Source organism: Pleurodeles waltl, chromosome 4_2 (assembly GCF_031143425.1).
Source record: "Pleurodeles waltl isolate 20211129_DDA chromosome 4_2, aPleWal1.hap1.20221129, whole genome shotgun sequence".
NCBI classification, from domain to species: domain Eukaryota; kingdom Metazoa; phylum Chordata; class Amphibia; order Caudata; family Salamandridae; genus Pleurodeles; species Pleurodeles waltl.
In genome coordinates this window covers 769549490-769565724 of record NC_090443.1, presented here as the reverse complement: position 1 = coordinate 769565724, position 16235 = coordinate 769549490, and the positions used below count along the sequence as shown (strand labels likewise).

The following is a 16235-nucleotide window of genomic DNA, read 5'->3' as shown; positions in this document are numbered from 1 at the left end:
CGTGGCATGAGACGCTGCAGATACACATGCGCCCTCCCACCTCCCCAGGAGCCTGTAGCCGTTTTTTAGTTGCATGAAAATTGTAAATATGTAACCAAATATTTTTTGAATACACACTATGTACATACATTACTACTCCATTGCATGGACACCACTAGTATACTCACAACTCCTACCTCACCCGTTTCGGGGAAAACAATCTAAGATGGAGTCAACGCCCATGCGCAATGGAGCTGAAAGGGAGGAGTCACTCGGTCCCGTGACTCGAAAAGACTTCTTCGAAGAAAAACAACTTGTAACACTCCGAGCCCAACACTAGATGACAGGATAATGCACAGCATGTGAATCTGCAGTGTCTCATGCCACGAACAGATGTATACTGGGTAAGTGACATTTTATATATATATATATATATATATATATATATATATATATATATATATATATATATATATATATATTTCGATGGCATGTGTAGCTGCAGATACACATGCTATCCATATTCTGCCATCTAGTGTTGGGCTCGGAGTGTAACATCTTCCATCAACACTTCGGTACCGTCGGGTCAAACATCTTTACTCGCCTTTCGGGGCGCCCGCGCCCAACTCTGGCCTAGTCGGGCCGACCGCGCGGAAACCTCATGGACCGGACCCCATTCCACTTTTGTCCTCGTGCCATGCAAAATTTCCCCACACAGACCAACCTCTTGTCTGTAATCTCTGTCTCTCCCCAGACCATCGGGAAGAAAATTGTGAGGCCTGCAGATCCTTCCTGTTGGAAAATGGGTTATTGGTAGGGCAGGTAGGTACCTACACCTAGCAACAAGCCACAAACCTCCACGTAAGTACAGTTAGGTCTCAGTAAATTAATCCCAGCTCTACCCTTGGTAGCTTGGCATCGAGCGTCAAGGCTTAACTTAGGAGACAAAGTGTAAAGCATTCAAATATCACAAAACAGTAATTAAATAAAACACAGGAAACAGTTTAAAAATCCAAAACCAATTTATAAAAATAGCTTATATTTTTATCTTTAAAATGACACAAAAACGATTAAAATCGGTTCAGGGGAACCGGAGATATGAATTTTTAAAGTATTATTATTTTCTAGCGCTCAGAAACGAAAAGCGCCAATCAGGTCATCTGGTTGCACCAGGACCGGGGCAAAGTCAAATTTCAGGCCGACCGCGATGGAGCCCTGCTCGGCTACAAGTCGCGGGAGGCCTCGGTTAAAAAGTTACCTTCTGACTTAGTCTCTTTTTTGATGTTTTTCTTCACCGGGACGAACCTGCCAATTGGATCCGACCTCCTGGAGCCCTTGTCCGGATACGCGAAGTCGGTTTCCTCGGTGGTGATTTTTACCTTCGGACTTAGTCGTTTTTTCGAGATGAAAATCCTTCGACCGGGGTAAACCTGGATCTTGATCCGACGTCCATGGAGCCCTTCTCGGATACGATGGCTGGAAGGTCCCGGTCAACTTTTTACGTTCGGACTTAGTCTTTTTTTCGGATGTTTTTCTTGACCGGGACGAACCACGAAGTCAGGCCGGGTCGCGGTTGAGGCAAGCCGGCTAGAATTTCCGCGTCGAGTCGGTCACTTTATGGAGCTTTTTTCTAAAATTTCTCCAATCTTTTCCAAACTTCTGGGGCTTCACCCAGATGTTCTTTTAAGGTTCTTTTGGGGTCCACAGCTCACCCCAAGGGTCCAGAAGTTCTGTGATGGTCCTTGGGAAGTGCGGACTTCAACTACCAGAGTGCACCTGGCGCAAACTCCTTTTTGGCCACTGGGCAGTGGTCAGCTGGTCACTTTTTCAGGAGTTGGTGCAGGGGACTCTGGTTAGCAATTTTTCACCTGTAGCAAACAGGGAGTCCCTCCTTGAACCAGTGGAAGCCAGGCAAAGTCCTTCTTGTGGTGAAGCCCAAGTGTGCAGCTGGTGCAGTCTTTCTGAGTGCAGGGTCCAGGTGCAGGCCAGGGGTCCAGCAGGGCAGTCCTTCTTCTCCTTGTAGTTCTTTCTTCTTGAAATTTGGTGGGGATCTGAGGCGTGGGTGCAGGTCTGCCAGTTTTATCCTTGCTCCTGGGTGAAAAGCAGGGGGGCCCTGGTTCTCCAATCAGGGACAGGGTCGTCCCCCTGTGATGACCACTTCCTGGGAAGTGTGGCAAAAATCCATCCCAGAAGGCAACAGTCTCTAAAAATCCAAAATGGATGAATCTGATTTTTGGAGGAGAGATCTGGCTGAGCCCACCCACTGGTGTGGCTAAAAATCATAAACACACCCCTCTCCTGCCCTCTCCTAATCTAATCAAGGGGGCACCTAGCTGTCTGGGGTTGCAGGATGTGGGGGTGTTGCTGGGTGCTGCAAATGTCCCTCTCTGCCTTTGAAGACCAGTTTGGCAGCCCTCCCCCTTCCTGCCTCACCATCTGCTGAGGGGAGATTCTCTCCCCCAAGCACATTCCTTTGTGTGAAGTCAGGCCACTTCACACCTCATTAAAGTAGCCTGGCAGAAGCTGCTGCAGGCTGGCCAATCAGAGCACAGCAGCAAAAACAATGCAGAGCTGAAATTGGCAACTTTTTAGGTAAAGTCTAAACTTTTTACCTGCACTAGTTATATTAAATCCAACAACTGGAAGTTGTGGGATTTATTATAACAATCAATTTGATACCAAATTCTTGGTATGTAACATTTAAGGAGACTTTAAAATTTTAAATAAAGTCTGCCCATTCTAGCCTATGAAGGCCATTTACTTCAATGAGGGAAAAACGAATTTGGCTGTTTTTACCTCACCAGGGCTTATAAATCTATTTTTATAAAGTCCCTGCTTATAGTTACATGGCACCCAGCCCTAGGGGCACATAGGGCACACCTTAGGGGTGACTTATATGTAAAAATAAGGTAGTTTAAGACTTTGGAAGTACCTTTAATTCCAAAGTCGAATTTGCATATAACTTTAATTTAAAAGCAGCCAGCAAGGCAGGCTTGCTTTTAAAATGACACTGGGCACCTCAGCAATGCACCTAGGTGTGCACCACCTATGCTGTGGTCCCTAAACCTACATGCCCTACCATATACTAGGGACTTATAGGTAGGTTAACTTAGCCAATTATAATTAGCCTAATTTGCATATCCATTTTACACAGAGCACAGGCCCTGGGACTGGTTAGCAGTACCCAGGGCACCATCAGAGTCAGGAAAACACCAGCATAAAGTGGAAAATGGGGGCAAAAAGTTAGGGGGCCTCTGCAATCAGCCCCAGTTTCTCACACAACCCCCCCCCAGCCCACACGCCCAGGAGACTCAGCCCAACCCTGGGAGAGTCTTCCTGGCTTGTTAGGCGAGGAAGACAGTGAAGAAAACTGGCTGTCCCTTTGCAGGGCCTACTCTGCCTTATATCCTCCTGTCAGGGTCACTCCCTCTGGGTAGTGAAGCCATCCCAACAGTAAAAGGACCCAACCCAAACTGAAACTTCCCTCTAGGGGGGTCTTCCTCCTCTCTCTCTGCCAACTTGGGTAGTGAGGTGCCCACCTCCCCTACTCCTAACTTTGCTAGGGCAACACCTAGCTTACCCAAAGAGGTCACCCAACACTTGAGCAACCCCACCATGACCAATAGGGTCAGGGGGCCTACTTTGCTATTGGCCCTGGGATCTGCCTCCCAGGCCAAGTACAGTGCTGCCAGGAAGGCTAGCACCCAGCAGAGGCTACTGACAGCTGTCAGTACCCAGAACCACACCCTAAGCTCTCCACTGACAGGTGGCTGAGCTGCTTTAGGGGCATCTTTGGGGTCCTGGCACCCCTCTTGCTGTCTAGAGTGGGGGGCTACCACCTCCTGTGGCAGACACCCTCCTTCCACTCTCCCTTCTGTCAGTGCAGGGGCAACACCTTGCATCTGGACAGCTGCCTGACTACTCAGGACTTCCTTGGGGTCAGGTGAGGCCTCACCAGTGCCAACTCTGGGCTCCCCCCCTACTGGGGCAGAAGGCCTTTGGCTCCCTGGAACTCTCTTTAAGAGTGGCCTACCCTTCCTTTTCTTCTTTCCTTTTCTTGGGGATCCTTGTCTCCTAACTGTAGGGACTGACTCCCCAGGACTTTGGGTTGGGGGGGCGCCCTGGGCGACCACCCCATCTGTGACCAGACTCACCTCTGGGAGGTCATTGCCCAGGATACAATCTAGGGGAAGGTCAGCACTGACTACCACCCTAATCCAGTCAAGGATACCCTCCCTCTCTAGGGGCACTATGGCTACAGGTTTGGAGGTGACCTCCCCTGTGGCTATCCTGACTTTCCTTGTCTTTCCTGGGACATACATGTCTGGGGTCACTAACCGGTCACTCACTACAGTGTGACTGGCACAGGTGTCTCTCAGGCCAGTGGTAGGGATCCCATTCACTTGAATGTGGTGGAAGTGCCTACTCCCACCCTCAGGGATCACCAGCTTACCATCTGGTCCTGTCTCCCAGCACAATGCTAGGAGGACTTCATCATCTGAGGAGTCCTCCTCTATGGCTACACTGGACAGCCCAGTGCTAACCACCTTCTTTGGACAGGCTGCATCTCCTCTGAAGTGACCTGTCTGCTGACAGTCAAAGCAAGCCCTACTGTCCAAGAGCTTTTTTAACCCTGGGTCTCCCTGTCTCTGCATGTCAGATTGGGAGTGGGATTTACTCTCCTCCTTCTTAGGGTTCTGGGGTACAGAGGGAGTCTCTGTGGTGGGCTTACCACCTCCCTCCTTAGGTTTTTGGGGACCTGTCCCCCCCTTCTTGGAGTCTCCCCCCTGGGACTTGACAACCACCCTGGTTCTCAACCACTCATCAGCTGCCTCCCCTAGCTCTCTAGGGTTGGTCAGCTTAGAGTCCACTAGATGCTGGCGTAACCTTTCTTGGATACAATTGGTCAAGATGTGCTCTCTCATGATCAGATTGTATAACCCCTCATAAGTATTAACTTTGTTGCCAATAATCCAGCCCTCTAGTGCCTTTAGTGAGGTGTCCACAAAGTCAACCCAAGACTGGGTACTGACCTTCTGGGTGTCCCTGAACTTCATTCTATATTGCTCTGGGGTCAGACCAAACTTCTTGACTAAGCACCTTTTCATACTAGGGTATGAATCTGCCTCCTCCCCCCTTAAGGTCAGAAGCCTATCCCTCCCTGAGTTGGGGACCAACTCCCACAAAAGGGAACCCCAGTATTGAGGCTTAACCCTTCTCATTTGGAGTGCCCTCTCAAAGGCCCCTAGCCACTTATCTATGTCATCCCCCTCTACATAAGCAGGAACCACCCCTTTGGGTAATCTGGGGGCAAAACCCCCACCCAGGGACACCTCAGTTTCTTTCTCGCTGCTTCCATCTTTTTTTTCTTTGCTTGCCCACTTCTTTTTTTCTAGGGCAAGCTTATCTGCCTCCAAAGCTATGTAGGCTAGCTGGGCTTCCAGCTCTCTCTCCCTGATGGACGGGTTCTCTCCTCCTGAAAGGACCCTCTTCCTACCACTAGCTTTGGGTCTACCCCTAGTGACTGTGTCCAGTGAGGACCGTTCCTCCTCTTCCTCACTTGGGGTCTGATGCCTTTCCTCCCCTGAATGGTTAGAGTTAGCATCATCTTCTTTTGGTTCCTCCTCTGGAGCTTCCTCTGTCTCTACCTCTTGGGCCTCAGCCCATGCTGTCAGGGATTTAATCAGGATTTCCTTCCTGAGATTAGTGGTTGCAGGCAACCCCCTCTCAATACACAACCCCCTAAGCTGGACTACTGTCAGTGTGGGTAGGCTAGCCAGATCAAGCTCCATGGTTCCCTAGTTTTGTGTCAACAAAAACTTTTTGCAAAAATTGGAAACAAGAATTTAGAAAAATTACAAAAATTCAATAATTGAAATTAATCCAAATTAATTTAAAAAAAAAAAAAAAATTAAAAATTAAAAACAATTTTTGCACTAGGACAATTTAAAGGATTTTTAATTTGTTTTATCTAAAACTGTAACGTGATATTGAACACAAGTACAGGATCCCGTCGCTGCTTCCAATTATGTTGGAAAATGGGTTATTGGTAGGGCAGGTAGGTACCTACACCTAGCAACAAGCCACAAACCTCCACGTAAGTACAGTTAGGTCTCAGTAAATTAATCCCAGCTCTACCCTTGGTAGCTTGGCATCGAGCGTCAAGGCTTAACTTAGGAGACAAAGTGTAAAGCATTCAAATATCACAAAACAGTAATTAAATAAAACACAGGAAACAGTTTAAAAATCCAAAACCAATTTATAAAAATAGCTTATATTTTTATCTTTAAAATGACACAAAAACGATTAAAATCGGTTCAGGGGAACCGGAGATATGAATTTTTAAAGTATTATTATTTTCTAGCGCTCAGAAACGAAAAGCGCCAATCAGGTCATCTGGTTGCACCAGGACCGGGGCAAAGTCAAATTTCAGGCCGACCGCGATGGAGCCCTGCTCGGCTACAAGTCGCGGGAGGCCTCGGTTAAAAAGTTACCTTCTGACTTAGTCTCTTTTTTGATGTTTTTCTTCACCGGGACGAACCTGCCAATTGGATCCGACCTCCTGGAGCCCTTGTCCGGATACGCGAAGTCGGTTTCCTCGGTGGTGATTTTTACCTTCGGACTTAGTCGTTTTTTCGAGATGAAAATCCTTCGACCGGGGTAAACCTGGATCTTGATCCGACGTCCATGGAGCCCTTCTCGGATACGATGGCTGGAAGGTCCCGGTCAACTTTTTACGTTCGGACTTAGTCTTTTTTTCGGATGTTTTTCTTGACCGGGACGAACCACGAAGTCAGGCCGGGTCGCGGTTGAGGCAAGCCGGCTAGAATTTCCGCGTCGAGTCGGTCACTTTATGGAGCTTTTTTCTAAAATTTCTCCAATCTTTTCCAAACTTCTGGGGCTTCACCCAGATGTTCTTTTAAGGTTCTTTTGGGGTCCACAGCTCACCCCAAGGGTCCAGAAGTTCTGTGATGGTCCTTGGGAAGTGCGGACTTCAACTACCAGAGTGCACCTGGCGCAAACTCCTTTTTGGCCACTGGGCAGTGGTCAGCTGGTCACTTTTTCAGGAGTTGGTGCAGGGGACTCTGGTTAGCAATTTTTCACCTGTAGCAAACAGGGAGTCCCTCCTTGAACCAGTGGAAGCCAGGCAAAGTCCTTCTTGTGGTGAAGCCCAAGTGTGCAGCTGGTGCAGTCTTTCTGAGTGCAGGGTCCAGGTGCAGGCCAGGGGTCCAGCAGGGCAGTCCTTCTTCTCCTTGTAGTTCTTTCTTCTTGAAATTTGGTGGGGATCTGAGGCGTGGGTGCAGGTCTGCCAGTTTTATCCTTGCTCCTGGGTGAAAAGCAGGGGGGCCCTGGTTCTCCAATCAGGGACAGGGTCGTCCCCCTGTGATGACCACTTCCTGGGAAGTGTGGCAAAAATCCATCCCAGAAGGCAACAGTCTCTAAAAATCCAAAATGGATGAATCTGATTTTTGGAGGAGAGATCTGGCTGAGCCCACCCACTGGTGTGGCTAAAAATCATAAACACACCCCTCTCCTGCCCTCTCCTAATCTAATCAAGGGGGCACCTAGCTGTCTGGGGTTGCAGGATGTGGGGGTGTTGCTGGGTGCTGCAAATGTCCCTCTCTGCCTTTGAAGACCAGTTTGGCAGCCCTCCCCCTTCCTGCCTCACCATCTGCTGAGGGGAGATTCTCTCCCCCAAGCACATTCCTTTGTGTGAAGTCAGGCCACTTCACACCTCATTAAAGTAGCCTGGCAGAAGCTGCTGCAGGCTGGCCAATCAGAGCACAGCAGCAAAAACAATGCAGAGCTGAAATTGGCAACTTTTTAGGTAAAGTCTAAACTTTTTACCTGCACTAGTTATATTAAATCCAACAACTGGAAGTTGTGGGATTTATTATAACAATCAATTTGATACCAAATTCTTGGTATGTAACATTTAAGGAGACTTTAAAATTTTAAATAAAGTCTGCCCATTCTAGCCTATGAAGGCCATTTACTTCAATGAGGGAAAAACGAATTTGGCTGTTTTTACCTCACCAGGGCTTATAAATCTATTTTTATAAAGTCCCTGCTTATAGTTACATGGCACCCAGCCCTAGGGGCACATAGGGCACACCTTAGGGGTGACTTATATGTAAAAATAAGGTAGTTTAAGACTTTGGAAGTACCTTTAATTCCAAAGTCGAATTTGCATATAACTTTAATTTAAAAGCAGCCAGCAAGGCAGGCTTGCTTTTAAAATGACACTGGGCACCTCAGCAATGCACCTAGGTGTGCACCACCTATGCTGTGGTCCCTAAACCTACATGCCCTACCATATACTAGGGACTTATAGGTAGGTTAACTTAGCCAATTATAATTAGCCTAATTTGCATATCCATTTTACACAGAGCACAGGCCCTGGGACTGGTTAGCAGTACCCAGGGCACCATCAGAGTCAGGAAAACACCAGCATAAAGTGGAAAATGGGGGCAAAAAGTTAGGGGGCCTCTGCAATCAGCCCCAGTTTCTCACACTTCCGTTTGAAGAAAACTCTCTGAGACAGAAGAGCACGAAGACTTGAGATGGCGTCGAAGAGCACCGAACGTCTCGATGTCGAGGAAGAGGAGATCATGCTCACAGCAGTCTCCGTCCGAGGGTCTGACTCCGAGCAGGAGTCTGAGGAGGTCATGGCAGGACAGCACGTGAGTACGTCTGCCCCTGTCCCAGCCAAGCCCAAACATAAGGCCTTGGGAATGCCACTGGTGGAAGGCCATGGCTTGAACCGTAAAAAGACCTTCAGTGACCAACCAACAACTTCGGCACCGAAAAAGGCCACGCCACCGAAGCCTTCGGACTCGAGCCAAAGCTTTGTCTCCGAAACTATCAAACATCTATCCTTTGAGTCAAAACCTCGAAAATCGCTTTCGGAGCCGAGACCAACATTCACTCCCAGCCTTTCGATCCCGAAAAAAAACAGCTTCAGAGCCGAAAAGGACCGTTTATACAGAGGAACATGGACTTTCGCAAGTACTTAAAGCCGTAGAATTACGGAGGAACACTCACAAATGAAAGATATAGATGAAAGGCAAGCCAGAATTCATATTCACAAGGACACCGGCAAAATTATAACTGCACCTTGTCTGAAGCCTAAGAGGAAACCGGCCGTTCAAGAACAATTGGACACTGCACAGCCACCGGCTAAAGTGCCAAAGACTAAACAGAAATCTCCACCTCCTCAATTTTCTTCTCCTCAGTCTCCTCCTCATTCTCCTCACTTGCTTGTCTCTTCCCCCTACTACTCCTAAACCTGTACACTCTCCTGGAAATTCATTTGATTCACTGCAAGACAATGTGGATCCATGGGATCTGTATGATCCAGATCCCGTTCACGATAACCCAGACTGCTATCCCTCCAAGCCATCACCAGCGTAGGATAGTACCGTATTTACTCTGGTTTTAGCTAGGCAGGCATCCTACCACAATGTTGCCATGCACACTGAGCCCTTAGAGGATGATTTTCTTTTTAACACACTATGTTCTACACACACTACCTATCAGTCCCTTCCCATGCTTCCAGACATGTTAAAGTATGCACACCAAATATTCCAAGAGCCAGTGAAGGCTAGGATAATTACTCCCAGAGTGGAGAAAAAGTATAAGCCACCTCCCTCTGATCCTGCCTTTATTACACAGCAATTGCCTCCTGACTCTGTAGTCGTAAGTGCTGCCAGAAAAAGAGCGAACTCCCAGTCATCCGGGGATGCACTCCCACCAGTCGAGGAGAGCAGAAAATGTGATGCTGCGGGCAAAAGGGTAGCATCGCAGGCAGCCAACCAATGGAGGATAGCCAACTCCCAAGCACTGTTGGCTAGATATGATAGGGCCCACTGGGATGAGATGAATGATATAATACAACATCTCCCCAAAGACCAACAAAAAAGGGCGCAACAAATAGTTGAGGAAGGGCAGGCTATTACAAACAACCAAATCAGGTCAGCCCTAGATTCTGCAGACACAGCCGCTAGAACAATTAATACTGCTGTCACTATACGAAGACATGCATGGCTTAAGTCTTCAGGATTTAAGTCTGAAATTCAGCAGGCAGTCCTTAATATGCAGTTTAATCAAAAACAGCTTTTTGGCCCAGAGGTAGACACAGCTATTGAGAAAATGAAAAACTATTCGGACACCGCTAAAGCCATGGGTGCTTTGTATACAATGCAATACAGGGGGTCCTTTCGGAAACCTCAATACAGAGGTGGATTTAGAACCCAGACACCTGAGTCATCCACCTCACAAACAAAGTCAACCTACCAACCTCAATATCAATGAGGTGGGTTTAAAGGCAATTACAGAGGCCAATACCCCATTACAACAGACAACTGGGTATTATCTATTATCCGCAATGGCTATTGAATATAATTGGCACAAATTCCCCCATATATTTCACCAAAACCACACAATCTCTCCACCCAACATATCTCCATGTTGCAAGAAGAAGTAAAATCTCTATTACTCAAACAAGCGATAGAGCTTGTGCCACAAGATCAAATAGGAACAGGAGTTTACTCACTGTATTTCCTCACCCCCCCAAAAAACGGAACCTTAAGACCAATATTAGATCTCAGAACCCTCAATCTTTACATCCTGTCAGAAAACTTAGACATGGTAACACTACAGGATGTAGTCCCACTGCTACAGCAGCAAGATTTCATGGAAACATTAGATCTCAAGGATGCATATTTTCACATACCCATACATCCAGCGCTCAGAAAATACCTCAGGTTTGTAATTCAGGGAAAACATTACCAATTGAAAGTGTTACCCTTTGGGATAACAACAGCTCCCAGAGTATTCTCAAAATGCCTGGCAGTAGTAGCTGCCTACCTAAGAAGACAACACATTCATGTCTTCCCATATCTTGACGATTGGCTAATAAAATCCAACAGTAATACAGTGTCAAAACCATACACATTATGTAATACAAACCCTACACACCCTAGGGTTCTCCATAAACTAACAAAAATAACACCTACAACCTGCGCAAATTCAACAGTATTTAGGAGCCACACTAAATACACAAACAGCACTTGCAAGCCCAAGTCCACAAAGAATACAAGCAGTTCACAATGCATTGACACAAATACAGCCAGGCCAACGGCACTCTGTCAGATTCGTCATGAAACTGTTGGGCATGATGGCATCATGTATCGCCATTGTCCCACATGCAAGACTAAACATGTGGCCTTTACAACAGTGCCTTGCACAGCAATGGTCACAGGCACAGGATCAACTTCACGATCTAGTGTTGATAGACCGCCAAACACCCATATCACTTCAGTGGTAGAATTCCACAAACCTAAACAAAGGGCGGCCTTTTCAAGACCCTGTGCCTCAGACCATACTTACAACAGATGCATCATTGATTTGGATGGGGGGCACACCTCAACAATCACAACATTCAAGGACAATGGGAAGCCAAACACAAACAGTTTCATATAAATCACCTAGAATTGCTAGCCGTATTCCTAGCACTCAAAGCTTTTCAGCCTCTTCTCACCCACAAGAACATCCTGATCAAAACAGACAATATGACAACAATGTATTACCTAAACAAACAAGGAGGGACCCATTCATCCCAACTCTCCCTCCTAGCCCAAAAGATTTGCCAATGGGCAATCCACAACATCATTCACCTGGTAGCACAATACATTCCAGGGATACACAACCAATTGGCAGATGTTATCAGCCGAGATCATCAACAAACACACGAGTGGTAAATTCATCCCCAAGTGCTTCAAACATACTTTCACCACTGGGGAACACCAGACATAGACCTATTCGCCACCAGTGAAAACGCAAAATGCCAAAACTTCGCATCCAGGTACCCACATACTCTATCCAAAGGCAATGCTCTATGGATGAATTGGTCAGGGATATTTGCTTACGCTTTACCCCTTCTCCCGCTCATTCCATTTGTAGTCAACAAACTGCGTCAAAACAAACTCGTACTAATGGCACCAACGTGGGCACGTCAACCCTGGTACACAACACTATTAGATCGGTCAGTAGTAACACATATCAAACTCCCGAACAGACCAGATCTGTTAACACAAAACAAAAAACTAATCAGGCACCCAGATCCCAAAATACTCAATCTAGCGATTTGGCTCCTGAAGTCATAGAGTTTGGATATCTACAACTCCCAACTGAGTGTATGGATGTACGTGAACAAGTAAGAAAACCCACTACCAGGCAGTGTTATGCAAACAAATGGGAAAGATTTGTGTATTACTGTCAATCTAAACAAATTACCCCTCTTTCAGCATCAATACAATACATTGTAAGTTATTTGCTTCATTTACAAAAGGCAAACTTAGCTTTTTCATCCATTAAAATACATCTTACTGCAATCTCTGCGTACTTGCAAAATATACAACACAGCTCTTTATTTAGAGTCCCTGTTATCAAGGCCTTCATGGAAGACTTAAAACGCATTATTCCACCTAGAACACCTCCAATACCATCGTGGAATCTAAAAGTGCTCACACGACTTATGGGTCCACTATTTGAACCTATGCACTCATGCCAGATTCAATACTTAACATGGAAAGTTGCCTTCCTAGTCGCAATTACTTCATTAAGAAGAGTTAGTGAAATCCAAGCTTTCATAATTCAAGAACCGTTCATACAAGTACATAAACATAAAATTGTACTCCGAACAAACCCAAAAGTTATATCACTGTTTCATATTAATCAAACAGTGGAGCTACCAGTCTTCTTCCCACAGCCAGACTCTGTAGCAGAAAGAGCCCTGCATACATTAGATCTTAAGAGCCTTAATGTACTACATTGACCGAGCAAAATCCTTTAGAGAAACCAAACAGTTATTTGTAGCATTCAAAAAGCCACATACTGGTAACCCTATTTCAAAACAAGGGTTAGCTAGATGGATAGTAAAATGTATCCAAACACGTTATCTAAAAGCTAAAAGGCAGATATTAGTTACACCTAAAGCACATTCCACACGGAGAAAAGGGGCTACAATGGCTTTCTTAGGTAACATACCAATGGCCGAAATTTGTAAAGCAGCCACTTGGTCAACACCGCATACATTTACCAAACATTACTGTGTAGATGTGTTAGCAACACAGCAGGCCACAGTAGGACAGGCTGTACTAAGAACACTATTTCAAACAACTTCAACTCCTACAGGCTGACCACCGCTTATGGGAGGGAAAACTGCTTTGTAGTCTATGCATAGCATGTGTATCTGCAACTACACATGCCATCGAACGGAAAATGTCACTTACCCAGTGTACATCTGTTCGTGGCATGTTCCGCTGCAGATTCACGTGCACTCTCCAACTTCCCTGGGAGCCTGTAGCCGTTTAAGTTCAACATTCACTTGTACATATGTATGCACATTTGCATGGACATCTCTTTTTCTTTATACTCTATCACTCCTACCTTACCCTCTGCGGGAAAACAATCTAACATGGAAGCGATGCCCATGCGCAATGGAGCCGAAGAGGAGGAGTCACTCGATCCTGTGACTCGAAAACACTCCTTTGAAGAAAAACAACTTGTAACACTCCGAGCCCAACACTAGATGGCACAATATGCATAGTATGTGAATCTGCAGCGGAACATGCCACGAACAGATGTACACTGGGTAAGTGCCATTTTCCATATATATATATTAATGTATGTGTGTGTGTGTATGTGTGTGTGTGTGTGTGTGTGTGTGTGTATATATATATATATATATATATATATATATATATATATATATATATATATATATATATATATATATCTCTATCCCAAAGTCAAGCCGCTTCGTTCCGGCCTCTTAAATGCGGCAAGTCTCTGCAGGGTATCGAGTCCTATTTAATCCAAAAACACCATGCTGCCTGGAAACGCGACACCCGTCCGCGTTAACAACACAGCGCGCCGAGACTACTTGAACATCTGCATGTTTGGCTATTCTCTCTCACTCTATTTTCACCCCCTGGGTCATGAAGGCGAGTTGAACATAACTGCTGCAGTGTTTAAACATATTTGTTCCTGCAAAAATGAATGAGTAAAGTACAAGTTGAGCACCGTAAATCTGCAAAATGTTTGGAATAAAAGCAGTGGCACTTTATTACATGGAACCTTTTATTTATTTCTTTTTTTAATCCGAGATGTTCCGCAACCGCGCCGTAAATCAAGTTACTGGAAAGAAACTGCCAGAGCATGTCATTTAAAACATGCATGGTATCTTTGCTACAGTGTGCATATGGTAGTGGCAGCATGATTCTCTGAACTGTGTGATACACAGATGGCATCTTGATAATAACAGAGAATTGGACATGGCCGGTCTACATCCTGTAACAAGAATAATCTCCGCATCTTGCATACCTGCCAGAGACACTGAAAGATTTTAGCGAGAGTATTAGTTATGGTGAAATGGGAGCCATTGAACTGAAGCAGGTCATGCATCTGACGTTCGATTGTTCTCATTTAGGAGTAGAAGACACTTACCATTTCATCAAGGTAATGCCTTTTTAAGTTAGGTGTACACTCTTAGTTCTTCATGCATCTCAACCTCGCTGTCTTGACTGGTCCTGACAGCAGTGCTCTCATTCCCTCTCCTGGAGTAAACCTGCTTGGCTGCGACCTACCGTTCCTATTTGCACCATGATGGGACAGATGATCCCTGGCCGCAGTCAAGTTCCACTACTCCATGACTTTTGCTGCTTGTGAAGATACTGCTGCTGCCACCTGCAGTCACTGCCGGACTTACCTGCCAAACATGGTGCTCAGTAAGCACGTGGTATGGTAAATGATATTCACTGTGTAAGAAATGTGGCCTCATCTGCATATTTGTGGTGCTGCAGGAATTTACACAATGTCGATTGGGTCCACAGTGCTTATATCGGGCTGCATAGAGGTGCACCACTTTGATGAAGTGGCAAGATGTGATTGATGTATGACACAGCTTCTGCCAAGGGGTTCAGCACCATGCGCAAACCATTGCACCGGCTTTGTGGTGTTGCAATTCGGTACACCAGAATGTAGAGAAGACTGTAAGATCATATCATATGTGGCTTGTTACCTTCACTTTCTTAATGTCGTTGATGTGATTGAACAGGAGAGAAAGCGATATTCAAGGTTGTTTATGAAATAATTTTGTAATGGTATGGATTGGTCTCCTTTTTTCAGTGTTTCTATATTTGATGCGTTTGTATATAAATAAATGTCTGTTTTCTTATTTGTAGAAGCCAATATTTGGTTTGTCTTTTTGTTTTAAAATCTGTCTATATTTATGCATGATGTGCAGAATATCATTCACCAGGAATCAACAAACATGCATATAAAAAAATATTTCTGTAGATGGTTGGAGCTAATTTATTTTTGGTCACAGGTGAGAAAATAAACGTAGATTTCATGTTTTAAAAGCTTAAATGTGAACTTTATTTTTGTAGATATATTGCTGCACGGGTTTCTTGGCCATAACGGGTCAGCTACATCAAGTCAACGCTGATCTGCTAGGCTGGTGGCTTTGCGAACGGCAGTTACCTTCTGGGGGACTGAATGGACGACCAGAGAAGGTATTTTTTTAGCTACAGTGTTGTTACTGGGACTTGTTACTTGTTGAGCATGTGCTCATGTTGTATTACTTGCCATGCTTAGAAGACGATACCGATGGCATAATGTGTGCCATAGAAATGGCAATAACCTAAAACCTATCGTTAAAGACTTTATACATATTCTGTGTGATCTGTCTGCTGTATTCTGTTGTTGAAGTTGTCACATGAACGTTATAGGTTAAATAACCTAAAACCTATCGTTAAAGACTTTATACATATTCTGTGTGATCTGTCTGCTGTATTCTGTTGTTGAAGTTGTCACATGAACGTTATAGGTTAAATTATGCACTGCAAGATTGAATACCAACAATTGTATACATCAGTGTTGAGTATTTATATTCAGCTTTATTAATTTGTCTGATGCAACCCAGTTCTCTGTCCGGCACATTCAGGGTTTTCTTTTTCTTTAAGAGTTACGAATCAGTGTTTCGGACCTTGACTTGCAAATGGATGCTGATGGCGGTGTTGTATGATTTCTTAAGGTTGGTTAGCATCTTTCAACACATTTAGCATGTCTTTATGCTAAGGCGATGCAGTACGCTTGGGTCTTTACAGTCAGGCCATGACTTCGATATGCTGTTTCTTTACTGGCAAACCACGGCAGTCAGAGCAGCTTCCTTTAAATTGTATGCAAAG

The 16235-nt window shown here is 45.3% G+C and overlaps 1 protein-coding gene across 2 annotated transcripts in view; it reads left to right on the top strand.

The window, feature by feature from the left end:
* The window catches only part of RABGGTB (Rab geranylgeranyltransferase subunit beta), a 194491-nt gene that overhangs the window by 69031 nt on the left and 109225 nt on the right, over positions 1-16235 (top strand). For both annotated transcript variants that reach the window (XM_069232419.1, XM_069232420.1), the window contains exon 7: positions 15435-15560. In XM_069232419.1, the coding sequence (XP_069088520.1) occupies positions 15435-15560 (126 nt within the window). The remainder of the gene's footprint in view (positions 1-15434; positions 15561-16235) is intronic.